The following is an 18,057-nucleotide window of genomic DNA, read 5'->3' as shown; positions in this document are numbered from 1 at the left end:
AGTCTGCTTCTCCCTCTGCCTGTGTCTCTACCTCTCTCACACTCTCTCTCTCTCTCTCTCTGTGTGTGACTATCATAATAAAATAAAATAAAATAAGATAAAATAAATAAAATAAATGAATGAATGAATGAATGAATGAATAAATAAATAAATAAACAAACAAAAAAAAGGGGCATCTGGGTGGCTCACTTGGTTAAGCCTCTGGTTTCAACTCAGGTCATAATCTCAGGGTCCTGGGATCAAGGCCTGAGTCGAGCTCCCTGCTCAAATGAGTGGGGGAGAGAGAGACAGAGTCAGAGAAAATGAGTGGGGTAGGGAGGGGTAGAGGGAGAAGCAGACTCCCCACTGAGCAGAGAGCCAGATGCTGGGTTCAATCCCAGGACCCCGATATCATGACTTGAGCTGAAGGCAGCTGTTCAACCAACTGAGCCACCTAGGTGCCCCTAAATAAAAATCTTTAAAATATGAGACGCCTGGGTGGCTCAGCAGTTGAGCATCTGCCTTTGGCTCAGGTTGTGATCCCAGAGTTCCAGGATCGAGTCCCACCTCAGGCTCCTTGAGCGGAGCCTGCTTTTCTCCTGTCTCTGCCTCTGTGTCTCTCATGAATAAGTAAATAAAATCTTTAAAAAAAAAAAATCCTTAAAATAAATAAAAGAGATACCAATTATTTTATAAAATCCCATTTAAGTCCAAAAATCCTATAAAATACAATAAACATTCTATATCTTTTTAATAATTATAAATCATGTACTACCTAAATCTTAAAAAAAAATAAAATTCCCAATATGCCCTTTGACACCAAAACATTTTATAAGAACATAATGACTCAGACCAGGATATGATATAAGACCTGGATATAGGGCAGCCCCAGTGGCCCAGTGGTTTAGCGCCGCCTTCGGCCCAGGGCGTGATCCTAGGAACCCAGGATCGAGTCCCACGTCGGGCTCCCTGCATGAGCCTACTTCTCCCTCTGCCTGTCTCTCATGAATAAATAAATGGGAATCTTTAAAAAAAAAAAAAAAGGCCTGGATATAGAAGTCACTTCACTTTTTACCTATAACAAATCATAACCTAATTGATTAATAATATTGCCACGTACTAAAATGTCTTACTACTTAAAATTTTAAGATCAAGTGTTCCTAGCTGGCTCAGTTGGAAGAGCATGTGACTTGGTCTCAGAGTTGTAAGTTCAAGTCCCACACTGGGTGTAGAGTTTACAAAAAAATTGTTAATTAATTAACTTAAAAGAAAAATGTCACACACAAAAAAAAGAAGAATGTCAGTACTACTTTCTGATTCTACTCAAAAACCACAAAAATGCCAGAATCATCAATAACTTAGTAAACAATAATATGAACAGAACTTAAGGTAGGCAGGATCAGTCTCTCCCCAATTCTCTACAGGAGTTAATTCTGGTTTTATAATTCTGAGTAGGAATAAATAAATCTTCCCATCTTCTTTCCTTTTTTCCTTCCACAAAGCTCCAAGTGTGTGCATGTTGTAGTGGAAACAGTGGCAAAAGAATGAACATTGTCAGAAAATAATTATTCTCACTCATCTCATTCTGCCTATGTCCCAACTTTAGCCCACAGTAAGTGACACAATAACTTAAAAATTGGGAAGAAAATTCTAAGGAAAGAAGAGACCTGTAAGTATAGAAAACACTTTACCTTTTGCCTAACAGGTTAAATACAGAGGAAGGTGAAACAAAATTTAATTTTCTAAAGCTTTATATTTTTTACTTAAAAATAAAATCTTAAAAAAGAAAAAAGGGTGTGTGGGGGGGGCACCTGGCTGGATCAGTTCAATAAAGCATGCAACTCTTGATCTTGGGCTTGTGAGTTTGAGCCCCACACTGGTTATAGAGATAGCTTGAAAAAAATTTTTTTTCTTTTTTTGAGAGGGAGAGAGATCACAATAGCGGGGGGGGAAAGGGGCAGAGGGAGAAGAGAAAGAATCTTAAGCAGGCTCCACGCTGAATGTGGAGCTTCATCTGGGGCTCAACTGCACAACCCTGAGATCAAACCTGAGCCGAAATCAAGAGCTGGGTGCTTATCTAACTGAGCCACCCAGGCTCCCCTTAAAAACCCAAACTATTTAAATAAATAAATGAATAAAAACCAAAGCTTTACATTTTAGGAATCACAATATAAAAGTATACAATGTCGGGCAGCCCTGGTGGCGCAGCAGTTTAGCGCCGCTTGCAGCCAAGGGAGTGATCCTGGAGACCCTGGATAGAGTCCCACATCAGGCTCTCTGCGTGGAGCCTGCTTCTCCCTCTGCCTGTGTCTCTGCCTCTCTCTCTCTCTGCATCTCTATGAATAAATAAAATAAAATCTTTAAAAATGATAATAATAATAAAATAAAATAAAATAAAAGTATACAATGTCAAAAAATATCTAAAACATGTAAAGGGGGGATCCCTGGGTGGCGCAGCGGTTTAGTGCCTGCCTTTGGCCCAGGGCGCGATCCTGGAGACCTGGGATCGAATCCCACATCGGGCTCCCAGTGCATGGAGCCTGCTTCTCTCTCTGCCTGTGTCTCTGCCCCTCTCTCTCTCTCTCTCTCTCTCTCTCTGTGTGTGTGTGTGTGACTATCATAAATAAATAAATTAAAAAAAATTTAAAAAAAAACATGTAAAGGGCCATACAGAGTAGTGACGAAATCATTTTTTAAAATTTCATCAGTCCTGAGAATCATGCCCATCTGAAACTGGCATCTTTTCTTTAAGCCAAAATTCCATTTCTAATAGATTAAGAGAATCAAGATTGCTTTTAAAAACAAAGTATGGGGCCATCTGGGTGGCTCAGTTGGTTGTCTGCCTTTGGCTCAGGTCAAGATCCCAGGGTCCTAGGATGGTGGTGCCCCTCGTCAGGCCCCTTGCACAGCAGGGAGCGTGCTTCTCCCTCTCCCTATGCCTACCGTTCCCCCAGCTTGTGCTCTGTCAAATAAATAAATAAATAAAATCTTTTAAATAAATAAATACATACTTACATACATACAAAGCATGGGGCACCTGGTTGGCTCAGTTAAGCATCTGCCTTTGGATGCCCATGATCCTGGGATCCATCGAGCCCCATATGTCAGGCTCTTTGCATTACTAAGATCATTTCAAAATGACTCAAGAGCCAAATCAAACAAGCCCTCTGGCTAAAAGTGGAACAACTTTTGAGTTTCGGTAAGGACAATAATTGAGGAATGCCTGGGTGGCTCAATCCAGTAAGTGTCCACCTTCACCTCAGGTCATGATCCTGGGGTCCTGGAATCGAGCCCTGCATAAGGGGCTGACTCCCTGCTCAGTGATTAGTCTGCTTCTCCTTCTCCCTCTGTCCCTCACCTTGCTTGTGCTCTCTCTCCTGCACTCTCCCTCTCTCAAATAAATAAATAAAATCTTTAAAAAATGGATAAAGAAAGGATAACTGATAATAAATATGAAATATGTCCAAATCCTTGAGTTCAGGATGAAACTGATCTTTGGAGTATGCCAGGAACCATCTCATTATCTTTGAAAGCCGGTAAGAACTAAAAAAAGGAAAAATCACATCAAGACTTTAACCTTCCTGAACCTAAAGATTAACTTGATAGCTGACATAGGGAATATTCTGGTCATAAAAATAGTCTACCCAGTAAATGAGGGGATAATAGAACTAAAAGCATAATTTTCACAACTTTAATGAGCTAAAAATCAAGGCAATCATCAATCAACAATGTTAACATTACAAAAAGACAGCTTAAAAATTCTATTTTTAAGAGCACCTGGTTGGCTCTGTCAATAGAGCATGTGACTCTTAATCTCAGGGTTCTAAGCTTGAGCCCCACATTGGATGTAGAGATCACTAAAAAATAAAATATTTTTTTAAAAATTCTGTTTTTATTCTTTACTATAAAAGGTATTAGTAGGCAACATTGCAAAATCTGATTGAATCTATAGATTAGTGTACCATCATGCTTGGTTAGATAAGAAACTCCTTGTTTTTTAAAAGATATACCCTGAAGTATCTTTAGGAATTAGGGGAAATGTCTTGAACCTAGTTTCAAATGGCTCAAGACACTAATAAGTACATAGATATAATAGAGCAAACAGAATAAACTGTGAACATTTTGGGAACCTGGATGAAGAGCATATGAGATTTCTTGGTACTCTTTTTAATAATTTTTCTGTAAATCTAAAATCAGTTCATATTAAAATGTTAAGAGAGACAGGCAACAATACATTATGGATCTCATAGGAGAAGTATACAATACTACCTTATAAAGTAATCTTGTACTCTCTACCTCACCCCCCCTCCCAAAAAACCATGTGGATTTAGATCCTCTAGAATCTGAAACTAACTATCCATCTACAGAAAAACCATGGTAAAGAACACAATAGATATGCAATAAACAACTCCAGACCAAAGGAAATTATAGAATGAACAACCAGTTATCTTCAACAAAATATTAAGGGATAAGAGAAAGAGAATATGAATGAATATCTGCACAAAAATTTGTACATGAATGTTCGTAACAGCATTATTTGAAATAAATAGAAAGTGAACCAACCCAAATTGTCCATCAATTGAAGAATAAACAAAATGTATATCCACCCAATGGAATATCATTCAGCTATAAAATGTAATGAAGAAATTCAGGCAATAATATGAAAAAAACTTGAAAACATTATGATAGATCTTAAAAAGTCAGACACACAAATTATTATTATAAGGGGCACCTGACTGGCTCAGTTGGTAGAGCATGTGACTCCTAAACTCAGGGTTCTAAATTCAAGCTCCAGGGAGGGCATAGAGCTTACTTTAAAAAAAAAAAAAAAAAAAAAACTGGGATGCCTGGATGGCCTAGGGATGCCTGGGTGGCTCAGCGGTTGAACATCTGCCTTTGACTTAGGGTGTGATCCTGGGGTCCAGGATCAAATCTTGCATCAAGTTCCTTGCGGAGAGCCTGCTTCTCCCTCTGCCCATGTCTCTGCCTCTCTCTCTGTGTGTCTCTCATGAATAAATAAATAAAATATTTAAAAAGAAAACAAAAACAAAAACCCCCATCTGTACATATTATATGATACTGTAATAGGAAATGTCCAGAACAGGCCAATATGTAGAGACAGAAAGTGTATTAGTGGCTTCCAGAGGCTGAGAGGAAGGCGGAATGAGAAGTAATTGGTTTCCTTTTGAGGTGGTGAAAACATTTTGAAACTAGATAGTGTTAATACTTACACAGCTTTGTAGGCGTACTAAAAACCACTCAATTGTGCACTTCAAAAGAATAGATTTTTTGCTATGTGGATTATATATCAGTTAAAAAAAAAAAGATGGACAAGGAAAAAAAGAGAGACTTAAGAGTACTACCAACCAATCATAATCTATTCTTTGGATCTTGATTTAAGCAAACTATAAAAAAGAAAAAATGTATAAAAGAAAAAACATGAAAACTAAGTAGATATTTGATGATACTGTTTACAGAATCCTAAACGATCAAAGAATGCTAAACTGAATAGGCTATAGATTGAGAAGGCATTCACGTAGATACTAAGTACCTCCCCAAAATAACTTACTAAATACAAAGGGACACCACCTTGACCAAGTCATCAACCTAATATAACCAATATTAGGACAAATCCAATTATGTGCTTCCTAATACAATGCACTGAGAGGGACACAATATGACTTCCGTGGCATCCCTACAAAGAAAACATAACCTGGAAAAACAAACAAACAAAAAACCATAATCTGAATATAATCATGAGGAAACATCAGACAAATAAAAATTGAGCCATATTCTACAAAATAACTGGCCTGTTTTCTTCAAAAATGTTAAGGTCAGAAAACAAAAAGAAAGACTAAGGAACTGGTTCCATATCAAGGAGACAAGACAGTAAAATACAATGAGTCTGGATTTTATTCAAAACTAAGAAAAAATATACATAGCTATAAAGAATGCCACTGGTGCATGAAATCTGATTAAGGACTATGAATAATGGTTTTGTGTGAATATTAGGTTTCTGACTTGTTTACTATACTATGATTATATAAAACAATTTTCTTGCTTTTAGAAAAACACAGATGTCTCCAACTTAACTCTCAAATGATTCAGTTTATACATATAAAAAGAATGATAAAGTCAACAGGGCAAAATGTTAATTTGCTGAATCTGGGTAAAGGGTATATGGGAGTTCCCTGTATATTCTTGGCACTTTCTGTAAGTTCAAATGAAGCCCTATCTTTTAGAAATATATACTGAAATATGTACAGATAAAATGGTCAGATGTCTCTAATGAGCTTCAAAATAGGGGACAAGTAGACTATAGAGGGACTAATTGGCATTTATTCATAACTGTTACAGCAAAGTAATGGAAATATCAGGTGAATTATACTAGTCTCTGTACTTTTGAATGTTTGAAATTTTCTGTAATAAAAAGTTTTAAAGGAGTCCATAATGGAAAGGTTTTTAAATGGAGAAACTGAGGCTCAGGAAAATTAAGTGGCAACCACATCCAGGAGTCCAGTTTTAAAATATTTCAAATGTATGCCTCTCTCTCCATTAATCCTCCCTTGAAACCTCTTTATATAGCAAGAAGTATCCAAGCAATTTTATTTTTCCCATCTGAAATTTTGGTCAATACCAAACAAATACAGTAAGATACTTCTGACCCCACCATATCTAAAAATATAGTTACCTTTGAGAGTAAACTCAATAAATAACGGCAGAAACTGGCAAATGTTGACAGAAGTTATCTACCCAAGAGGTGATATACAAATTGCTGAAGAGGGGATCCCTGGGTGGCGCAGTGGTTTGGCGCCTGCCTTTGGCCCAGGGCACGATCCTGGAGACCCGGGATCGAATCCCACATCGGGCTCCCGGTGCATGGAGCCTGCTTCTCCCTCTGCCTGTGTCTCTGCCTCTCTCTCTAGCTCTCTCTCTGTGTGACTATCGTAAATAAATAAAGAAATAAAAAAAAGATTTAAAAAAAAAAAAAAAAAAACAAATTGCTGAAGAGATAGAAAAAACAACTGACATTTATTAAGCGCCTATCTATGAACTTAGGTCGTTTAATTCTCCCATCAATGGTGGCATAATGTTTTCCCTTAATTTTTTCTAATTGTGGTAAAATATATATAATACAAAGTAAAGTGATTTTTTTCAATCCCATTTTACACATGAGAAAAATGGAAATGAGCAAGAAATTAAGAAATTTTCCCAAGACAAGCAGCAGCTAGAAAAGTGGAATCTGAACCCAGGTCTTTCTCTAAACTATATGATTGCCATTATATAAATTGACTAACTCTTTTAAATCTCTTAAATTTGGTTTCTAAGAGTCAATACTAAGAGCCTAATCAATTCTGATTTTCTACATCCACAAGCCTAAAATAGCACCAAAATATAGCCCTCCGTGAATAGTCAGCAGATCCCCTAACAATCTTTATACCATACTACTTTTGCAGCAACTTTGGAAACTATATTAGAAGCTAAATTAAATCCAAAAGTATATGAATTGAGATATTTTATCTTTTTTTTATTAAAGATTTTATTTATTTAACAGAGAGATTGCAAGACAGCACAAGCAGGGGGAGTGGCAGAGGAAGGAGGAGAAGCAGAATCCCTGCTGGGCAGGGAGCCTGACATGGGGCTGGATCCCAGGACCCTGGGATCATGACCTGAGCCATAGGCAGACACTTAAACCAACTGAGCCACCCAGGCACCCCTTTATCTTTCTTAAGCTTATTTTGTAAATGGTAAATAAAATCCAAATAATTTTGCAGAGCCACTCTAATAACACACTGAATTCATAGATTTTTAGCTACAGTTAAAATAACTGATTAGAGTGATTATTTTAAAAAGCAGTATTTTGGTCTCATACAGGAGGGACAATATAAATGTCTTAAATCTATCAATACATAATTTATAAATATTATAGAACTTGTATCATCCTTTATTTATATATATGTATACATACATACACACTCACACACAAAATTTTAAAACACTATTAACTACAAGGGTGCCTCAGTGGCTCAGTGGATTAACCATCCAACTCCTGCTTTCGGCTCACATCATGGTCTCAGGGTCCTGGGATCAAGCTCCAACCTCAGCATGGAGTTGGCTTGGGATTCTCTCTCCCTCTCCCTCTGCCCCTGTCCTGCATCCCACGTGCTCTCTCTCCCCCTCTCTAAAATAAATAAAATCTTAAAAAAAAAAAAAAAAAACAAAACACTATGAACTATAGCAGAAAATACAGTAGGAATTTGACTTATGTGACAACCAATCTGCCTGATTAAACCAGTGACACAGTGGTGAAATGATTATCAGGCAGATACAGAACAAATCTGTGTACACAATAGCCTCCCTTACCAAAACACTTAAAAAGCTTGAGGACCCCCAAGACCAAAGCATTACAGATCAGTGCCAAACTGTAAAACACACATACATATGGTTCTAGTCTCATATATTTTGTAGGCTGAAAATGGCTTTCAAAATAAAGTACTTATATTTCATATATTTCTTCTTTCTTAAATTTAAATCACTTTTTTTTATGATTCTGTTTGTTATTTTAAAAATCAAAGAGGTAGAGCACCTGAATGTCCAAGTTGTTGATTGGGGGGAAAACATACAATAAAGATTAAATCCAAAATAAGGGCTCAGAGTTGCTATCTACAGGAGTTCACCATATCTCAATCACTTTGTACTTCTTTTTCCGGCAAACCTTTTTCCATACGTGTCTAAAACTATATACATATAATAATCAAAAGTTTTAAAATTGTAAATATTACCCAGTTGCTTTAGAGGGGGAAAAAATATCCTCCAAAATACCAACAAAGTATAAATGTCCTCATATTCAAATCCTTTCAAAACCACCACTGAAAACTACAGATAAAACACTGCCCTGATCATCTACAGAAGCCTACTTGCAAAGAGTTCTATTTCAATGTATTGACTAATATACATGTGATGCAACTAAGAAAATATATACTAAAACCAAGTACCACCCAAAAAAATTACTCCCATCTAAACTAAGAGGAAGACAAATGTGAAAGCAAAAAGCTACAGGCAACAAAAAGTATTTTTCCTCCTATCATGAAAAACAAAAACCTTAAAACGTTTTTTAATTAAAAAAAAAAAAAAAGACAACTTACTAGCATGCTTGTCTGCAAGCATTATAAGCGTGTTGGAAATATCTCTTCGTCTATAAAAGCACACTACTTTTGCTTCCACGTTGCCAGTTGCAGTCTAAGAAATAAGAAAAATAAAAGTTATTTGTACTGAATAGTAGATTCAAATAGTTTATAAAACAAAACTAAATACAATATAACTGTAAAAACACTCTCATTTATACTGTGCCAACCGCAACTGCAGGATAATCAGAGAGCTAAAAAATTCAAATGAGGATGAGCAGCATTTGCAATGGTTCCAAGTGAAACTGAAATGTCAAACATACAATAACTTACTAGCATCAATTAAACTAAAGTGATCAGATCACTTTAATGAGCCAGGGAGTGAAATCTGATTAGCCTTGAGAAATTAATCCCCCAAATTTTAAAAGCCACAATGTAACTTATTTAAAACAGTTAAACATATCTCCTCCAAACCCACTCCCAGAAGCATAGGCTGAGTAAAACCATGCTGCCTGCTCTCTCTCCTAAACACTTCCAAAATGTTTGACTGATGGTGAACCTCTGTGAATTTGGGCAGCCATCACCCATTAGAATGGAGCAGACGACTTGGAAAAGCATTCTCCAGCCCAGGTAAATCTATGAATCTGTAATAGTCAATATTCTCAGTAGTAGTTATTTTACATTCACATGTGAAAGTATTAAAAACTCTGAGTTATGAACACTAAAGCTCTTATGTATTTTTGACTCCGATCTAGAATACAACCAATATTAAGTTAGGTTGTAATTTACTGCAGCTGGGGCTCAGGATCCTACTCTCCTCCTTTCCTTATGAATGTTGAGAACTTTCAAGGTCCATCATTCATGACAAAGTTCCTTCTAAAAACACATAAATAGATTACAGTAAAATCCTACTGTGATTTCCAATTTCAAAAAAATTTGAGAACAAATTTTCAGAATTTCTCTGGACTTACATATTCGGACATAAATAATATACGTTGCAGTAAATGTGTCGATTTTATGAAATTCAGCAGCAGTATTTTAGAGTGAGAAATAGTCATGGGGAAATATTGCCCCTTTGAATTGAAATCATATTAAATCCTAACCAAAGTGCTTCTATATTTCACAATGCTGTGATCAAATACATCCTCCAGAAATAATGATCCAGCAATCTAATAAATGAACAGGCCAATATTTCTTCTAAATAAAATCTATCAATGCCTACAATTACAAGCTCTTTATCAGTTTTGTCTTAAGACAAAAGCATGTTCAAAACCCAAAGCAAGCATTTAAAAGCATATTTTTTCTGCCTCTTTAGTGAATTCCTCCATTAGGAATACTCTACAAAACTAATTAAATTCTTATTTAAACCTGCTTGAGGTGGAGCAACATAGTTCAAAACAGTCTCTTCTGAACGATGCACACACTTGGCCATTGGGTAGTTAATAACTACAGTACTCCTCTTCCTCTATACAAATACACCCTTTCAAGCATGACTCTAAAGTTAAGCTACTCAAACTGTGGTCCAAGGCCTGGTGTACAACTGTTGCTGTGTAATCAAATGAGAACAGAGACTGTATGTTAGAGCATTTAGTAGTTAATTTTAATCTATTGAACCTAATAATGAAAAACGAAAGCCTGTGTTTTTATATGTCTATTTTAAATTTCATTTTTCTACTTTTTTTAAATTTTATAGAAGTATCTGAGATAGTGAATTCTTAAAAATCTTTCACCACAAAAAAAAAAAAAAAAATTCTTTCACTACAAATAGTTTCACCTCTAAAGACCTAGGTTAGAAGCTCCTGACTTGCTCAGTCAGTAGAGCATGCAACTCTTGATCTCAGGGCTGTAAATTCAAGCCCCACACTGGATGTAGAGATTACTTAAATATAAAATCTTAAAAGGGGGGCCTGGGTGGCGCAGTCAGTTAAGTGGCTGGTTTCAGGGTTGTGAGATCATGTGTCAAGCTCCAAGTCTGCTGGCAATTGTCTCTCCCTCTGCCCCACCCAAAGACACACGTGCATGCTCTCTTTATCAAATAAATAAATCTTTAAAATAAAAAAGCAGCCACAATGGATGTTAATTTCTTTGCTGTGTTCTTTTCTCCACTTAGGTTGCAGCCTCTTAAATCCCTATTCTGTGAAGCACAGTTACTAAAACATCCTCTAGCGATAAGGAGCTTTTCTTTAAGCTCTAAATTCATTTTAGTCAACTTCATATTCATGTCTGTTTCTATCCCAGACTTAGAAGTACATCATTAAAACAAAAACAAAACAAAAAACCCAACACACACACACATACTTCCATTTCAGAAAGTCTGTGGTTTGTCTAAAATAAAGAACAAATGAAAAGGGATTTTCTGGGATGCCTGGGTGGCTCAGAGGCTGAGCGTCTGCCTTTGGTTCATGGTGTGATCCCAGGGTCCTGGGATCGAGTCCCACATCAGACTCCCCGTGGGGGGCCTGCTTCTCCCTCTGCCTGCGTCTCTGCCTCTGTGTGTCTCTCATGAATAAATAAAATTTATTTATTTTATTTAAAGGAAAAGGGACTTTCCTTTCCCAATTTCTGTCTTTATTCCCAAGAGAATCCAAATGGCAGGAGGGGTCTTGGCTTACATGAGGGAATCTCCTGAAATTATGTGCAAATTCTTCTATGTGCAAATTCTTCTATGTGCAAATGTAGATGGAGGCAGAGGGTGTCATCAGACACTCAAATTAGTGACTCCCCTCTCCTCATTCAAAAGCCGCAAGACTCGAAACAGTAAAATGAATCTCAGAGCAAGTCAGATAGCTAATAAAATATACAGAATATGAAGGTACACAACAAATTATACAACATATGCAACAAAACCAAAAGAAATAGCAAGTAATATGCCAATTTTTCTGCAAACTGAACTTACAAAACCTCATGAGACTATACCATTATAAGGTGCACATAGCTCTCTCACCATGCATGCAAACAGAATCTTTAGAAGTAGAAGCAGGGGTGCCTGGGTGGCTCAGTGGTTGAGCAGCTGCCTTTGGCTCCGGTAGTGATCCTGGAGTCCCCGCAGGGAGCCTGTTTCTCCCTCTGCCTATGTTTCTGCCTCTGTCTGTGTCTCTCATGAATAAATAAATGAAATCTTAAAAAAAAAAAAAAAAAAAGGTAGGAGCAACACCCAACCTAGACAATGACTAAATAAATTTTACCAAAAGTTGTTTTCATAATTTTAAATCTTATATTCGTCCTCCAGAAAATAATCTTCACAATATCTGTGTACAAATTAGGAGAGGAAAAAAGGGAACATAAGATAATCAACATTGAACTGTGTTCATGGACTGATAATTATTTTTGCACCTAAAAGTTCCTGAAACTTTAAGGAAAAAAAATTGAGACAAAAATCTATTATCAGAAATATCTGGCTGCCTCAGTTGGTGGAATGTGCAACTCTTGATCTCGGGCTGAGGAGTTTGAGCCCCATGTTTGGTGTAGAGACTACTTAAAAATAAAATCTTTAAAAATAATCTGGAGCACCTCAGTGGTGCAGTCAGTTAAGCATCTGCCTAAGGCTCAGGTCATGATCCTAGGATCCTGGGATGGAGCTCCGCATGGGGGTGTGGGGGGGTCCCTGCTTGGCGGGGAGCCTGCTTCTCCCTTTCCTTCTGCCTGCTGCTCCCCCTGCTTGTGCTCTCTGTGAAATAAATAAATTCTTTTTTAAAAAATTATTACTGTAATTTAAAAAAAAATACTATAGTCCAGCTTTCAAATTGAACAAGTAATATTTCAAATAGGATTTTTTTAAAAAAATCAGAAACCATTCTATAAAAGTGAATTGTCTAAAACAATGGTGATTGACAGCTTATCCTTAAGAATTTTGTTACAAAAACATTCTATTCAGAAGATAATTAATAGGGGCCCTAGGCTCCTGGCTGACTCAGATGGTAGAGCATAATGACTTTAGATTTCAGAGTCTTTTGATCTCAGGGTCCTTAGTTCAAGCCCAACACTGGGTGTAGAGATTATTAAAATAAATAAACTTCAAGAACATAGTTAATGAGAAAGGTTAATGTTCCTTTTTTTCTTTCATTTTTTTATTTAACTAATGTCTACACCTAAATGCGGCTTAAACGCTGGACCCCAAAATCAAGTCACATGCTCTATTGACTAAGCCAGACAGGTACCCTGAAGCTAATGTCCTTTCTTATCCTGGCTTATCAATTAGAGTATAAAGGTGTTCTTAAATTCATTATTTGGATTTTCCGTCATGTTAACTTTCCCCACTTTGCCAGCTTGACCTCTGATCCTCTCAGGGCCTTTATGTGGAACGCTAGTATGGCATCCCTCCCATGGCTACCTCTTTCTCATCCTTTAGGCTTAAACTTCAATGTCCTTTTTTTTTTTTTTAAGATTTTATTTATTTATGCATGAGACACACACACACACAGAGAGAGAGAGAGAGAGGCAGAGACACAAGCAGAGGGAGAAGCAGGCTCCATGCTGGGAGCCTAATGTGGGACTCAATCCCAGGACCCCAGGAACACTCCCTGCGCCAAAGGCAGGCACTCAACTGCTGAGCCACCAGGCGTCCCCAACTTCAATGTCCTTAAAATCCTTTCCTTTTCTATCCAAAAGAAGTGACTTCTGTTATTCCCTACGTTAAGGCTCTTGTTTAACGTCAGACGTGTGAGAAATTCATTAATTCAATAAATATTTACTGAATGCCTTAACTATGTGCCAGTCTCTTACTCTAAGGCACTTGGGATGAATTAGTGAACAGAAAAGATCACTACACACAGAGCTTACATTCTAGTCCGGGAAAACAGACAATGAAAACAAACACAATAATTAACTATATTTGAAAGTGATAAATGATATGGAAAAGAGCAAGGTAGAGCAAGGTACAGGGAATTAGAAACAACTTGGTGGGGTGGTCCTGAGGTACGTGAAAACAGCCAAGAGTCTACTGTCTTTGGAGCTAAATGAACAAGGCAGAGAGCAGTAAGAGCAGTAAGAGTGGAGGTCAGAGGGATAGGGAGCAGCCAGAGAATATGTTTCATAGGCCAACACTTCTCTTTGTATCCTAATTAATTTTCTAAATAAACTCATAAACAGTTTCAAGTTGCCTACACTCTTACACATCAATAAAATAAAAGAGAAGATCAGAATGAGGGCAGCCCAGGTGGCTCAGCGGTTTAACAACGCCTTCAACACAGGGCCTGATCCTAGAGACCGGGGATCAAGTCCTGCATCAGGCTCCCTGCATGGGCCTGCTTCTCCTCTGCCTGTGTCTCTGCCTCTCTCTCTCTCTGTGTGTGTGTGTGTGTGTGTGTGTGTCTCCTGAACAAATAAATAAAATCTTTAAAAAAAAAAAAAAAAAAAGATCAGAATGACACCCCAACTGTTCCCACCAACAGACTGATCTAATCCTGAGGCCATTTTCTTCATTTGATGGTGGTGGTCTCAACCACAACAGAATTTTTATAGATGTAAGGTCCATGGGGATGTCTCCAGAAGCAAACCAAGATCTCAGGGTTCATAAACCAGAAATGCCCTAAACCAGATCTTACATCCTGGGACTCAGAACTGCCCCAGTCTCTAGAAGGTACTTTGGAGGAAAGGTATTAGCTAGACAGCTTCCGACATTTTAACACTATGAACTCTCATAAGTCAAACAAATAATCTTCAAAGTTGGTTTGGAGGAAACCAGAGCACCATTAGTAATCCATGGTTCATATAGTTTATGGCTTTTCATATGCTACCATTATAATAAGCTCACCTACTGCAAACAGTCACAAAGCTTCTGCTGTCAGGCCTAAAGTAGGAAGCTACTTTACATTATAACAAAACTGTATTCTTATTAGTTGACCTAGTCCAAAATTTTACAAATTCCCTTCAATACTACATTTCCTAGCTTCCTCTTTCTAAAGCTGAAAGAGGAAAAAATAATTCCCTGAAAGAGAGAAATACAATTATGACTCTAAATATAAAAAGGGACTGAGTTACAAGAGTGACCTGCTCTGAGAAGATCTGAGCAACGTGAAGAAATCTGCAGATTTTTTTTTTTAAAGATTTTATTTATTTATTCATGAGAGACACACAGACAGAGAGGCAGAGACGTAGGCAGAGGGAGAAGCAGGCTCCATGCAGGAAGCACGATGTGGGACTTGATCCTGGGACTCTGGGATCACACCCCGAGCCAAAGGCAGATGCTCAACCACTGAGCCCAGGCATCCCAGAAATCTGCAGATGTTAAATATTCAGTAACATTTAATACCATAGGTAATTATAAAAGCAAAAGAAAATTCAGAATCCTGCATAACTCTCTAATCTTCAATCTCTAGTTTCAAAGAGTCCAGGACTGAAAGTAAAACCACCTCTTATGCCCTTTACCTAATTACTCTTCAATGGAAAACAATTATTTTTTAACATTAGAATCAAGAACACTTAGCGTTTATACCTTGTTGAGTTCTTCTATCCTTCTGATTAGGTACGGGTTACTGGAGGAATTCTCAAAGTAGACATAATCTGTAATTAAAGGAAGTAAAGACCTTAATCTTTTCAACAGAAAGTTCACATTTGTCAATCTATGACTTTCTATATTAGGCAATGCACATTCAAAATTAAGCACATAATTCATTCCCGGTTAAAAGCAAATTTAGCAATACAACCTTAATATATTTTCTCATGCCTACTATTCACAGACCTTATTTTCCTGAAATTTTCATTTAACAATTAATGTTTTATCAAGCTCTCTGAGCCTTTCATGCCACACATCACTTCTTTAATAATAAACAAAAAGACTCCTCATCACCGAGTAGTCAGGGCTGACTAAACATGTGTCTTTCATGCTGTAACTGCTTCCACATCTTTCCCCTCCAATCCAATTTACCCTGGAGTATGCTTCTCACATAAAACTATTGACCTAAGACAAATTCAGAGCATCTTGAAAAGCTTAGCAGCCCAAAGTACATTTCAATCACCAACATAAAAAAAAAAAAAAAATCAGGTGAGCAGAATAGGTAAGAGGAAGCACACTGACAAACTTTTCCACAGTTCTATCTGGGATGATGGGGGTGGGGGGCGGGCATGAAAGGGGATTCCCTTTCTGAGAGACAGAGCTTTCTGGAGACGGTTATCAGGATTTTGTTATGCTCTTTGCCATATTTAATACAGATCCATTTGGGGTCTTGTTATAAAAAAAAAAATCACCGCAGGCTTTCAATAAAAAAGATAAAAATTTTCAAGTATGGCTTTTCCGCGCATGTAATAGGCTCACTGGAAACTTCCCACTGTGTGTTTATTTGAAAGGCTGGGCTGCATTGTTATTGTCTATCTTAGTGGCTCTTTCCGTCGTCTCTCTTCTGCAAAGTGGCCTCATTTGGCCAGGCCATTCCCACCACCATCCATCAGGAGCTCAGCTAATGAGCAGAGAAGACCAAGTCTCACACACAAACACGCCACTTATCTGAATTATTATTCTACCAAGAAAGAGGGAGGAGGGCGTCGTGAGTAGGGAGAAAGTTTGTTTGACCTTATTTCTCTTTTCTGCAGAGGGCTGAGAAGGCAGTCACCAGAGCAAACGTCCGGGCAGGGCTCAACTCCCCACCTCTGGCCCCGGTGCCCTGGCCCCACTACGCCCCATCTTGGGGGGGGCTGGGCAAGAAACGGGAGGGGGGAGTGAGGAAGGAGAGGTGAAGGGCCCTATCCCCGCAAACAGGCCTGTCCAGCTGTGCCCTGGCTGAGCCCCCATCGCCCCCACCCCCCACTCCCAATTGAAGGGGTGAAGGAGTAGAGCAGGGGGGGTGTCCCCCATCCTCTCCAACCCCCCCCACTGCCTGGAAGCCACGCAGGGAAAGAGCACCCCATTGGGGGCTCGACGGCCGACACCCAATGGGGGCGTCTTGGAGGGGGGCAGCTGAGAATTCACACCCCAGTACAGGCCCGGCCGGCCCTGGAAAACTGAGCGGGGGTGCGAGCGAGGGGGAAGGTGGGCGCCGGCCCCCGGCGGGCCACGGCCGGGGGAGGGGCGCGTGGCGGGGGTGGGGAGCCCCGGCCCCTCCTGCGGGCCCCGGCGCCCCTGCCCCCCGCGCCCGCGGCCCCCGGCGGTTAGGGTGAACTCGCCCCGATCCCCCACTCCCGGAGCCCGCTCCCAGACGGGCCGGGTCGGGCCGAGCCTTCCTACCTCCGACCCGGTACATGTTGGCCGCCATGTCCGCCCGCCCGCCCGCGGAGCCCGAGCCGAGCCCCGCCCGCCGCGCCGCGCCGCGCCGCCGCCGCCGCCGCCGCCGCCGCCTCAGCCTCGGCCGCCTCAGCCTCGGCCGCCGCCGCCGCCGCCTCGCCGCGGGGGGGAGGGGAGGGAGGGACCGAGGGGAGGGGGAAGTGAAGGGGAGGGGACGCCGCGGGGTGGGGGCAGGTTCCCGCCCCCAGCGACCGGCCAGCCAGGCCGAGTGGGCCGGGCCGGGCCGGGCCGGGCCGGGGGAGGTCGCTGCCGGGCCCGCGGGGACCTGGGGAGGCGGCGGCTTGGGGGCCCTCGCTGGAGGTGGACGACCCCAGGGCAAGGGTCGTGGCCGAAGCGGAGGCCTGCAGTGGCAAATGCGGACCTGGAGCTGTTGGAGAATTGGGGTGGGGGCAGGGGCTCAGGCTCTCCCGAGCCCACACAGCCCCAGCCACCGTACCCTGTCACCTGGCCACCCGCAGACAGGTCTTCCTCCTTGCTCCGTCCCTGGGGAGCCCTTGTCTGCAAGCCCTTGAGCACGTGGGCGCCTGCCTCAGGGCAAACACTTGGAAACAAATGAGTGCGCCCAGCAGAGCGCCTGCCTCTTGGTGGTGATGGAACCTGCATACCCTGGGGCCAGGAGGACCCCGGGTGCTACCAGCTTCCCCAGGGAGCGTGCTAGCTGCAGAGAAGTCTAAAAACACTGACCCCCTCCCAAGTCACCCCAACTGCATTGACAGGTCTATCAAGTTCACCCCACAC

The 18,057-nt window shown here is 40.2% G+C and overlaps 1 protein-coding gene across 5 annotated transcripts in view; it reads right to left on the bottom strand.

Annotated features, from left to right (window-relative positions):
* The window catches only part of MTA3 (metastasis associated 1 family member 3), a 218,029-nt gene that overhangs the window by 154,184 nt on the left and 45,788 nt on the right, over positions 1-18,057 (bottom strand). For 3 of the 5 annotated variants that reach the window (XR_008664722.1, XM_055327313.1, XM_055327314.1), the window contains exons 1-3: positions 17,263-17,322; positions 15,538-15,605; positions 9,126-9,219 (exon numbers count right to left, since the gene is read on the bottom strand). Coding sequence is in view for 4 of the 5 variants with exons in the window: in XM_055327313.1 (XP_055183288.1) it covers positions 9,126-9,219; positions 15,538-15,605; positions 17,263-17,290 (190 nt within the window). In the remaining variant the exon portion in view is untranslated. Of the gene's footprint in view, positions 1-9,125; positions 9,220-15,537; positions 15,606-17,262; positions 17,323-17,680; positions 17,752-18,057 lie in introns of those variants that run through there. The other 2 variants (XM_055327316.1, XM_055327315.1) reach the window with 2 other exon arrangements.

Source organism: Nyctereutes procyonoides, unplaced genomic scaffold (assembly GCF_905146905.1).
Source record: "Nyctereutes procyonoides isolate TBG_1078 unplaced genomic scaffold, NYPRO_anot_genome, whole genome shotgun sequence".
In the NCBI taxonomy this organism is placed as follows: domain Eukaryota; kingdom Metazoa; phylum Chordata; class Mammalia; order Carnivora; family Canidae; genus Nyctereutes; species Nyctereutes procyonoides.
The sequence above is the reverse complement of the archived record's forward strand: the minus strand, read 5'-3'. Positions and strand labels throughout refer to the sequence as shown.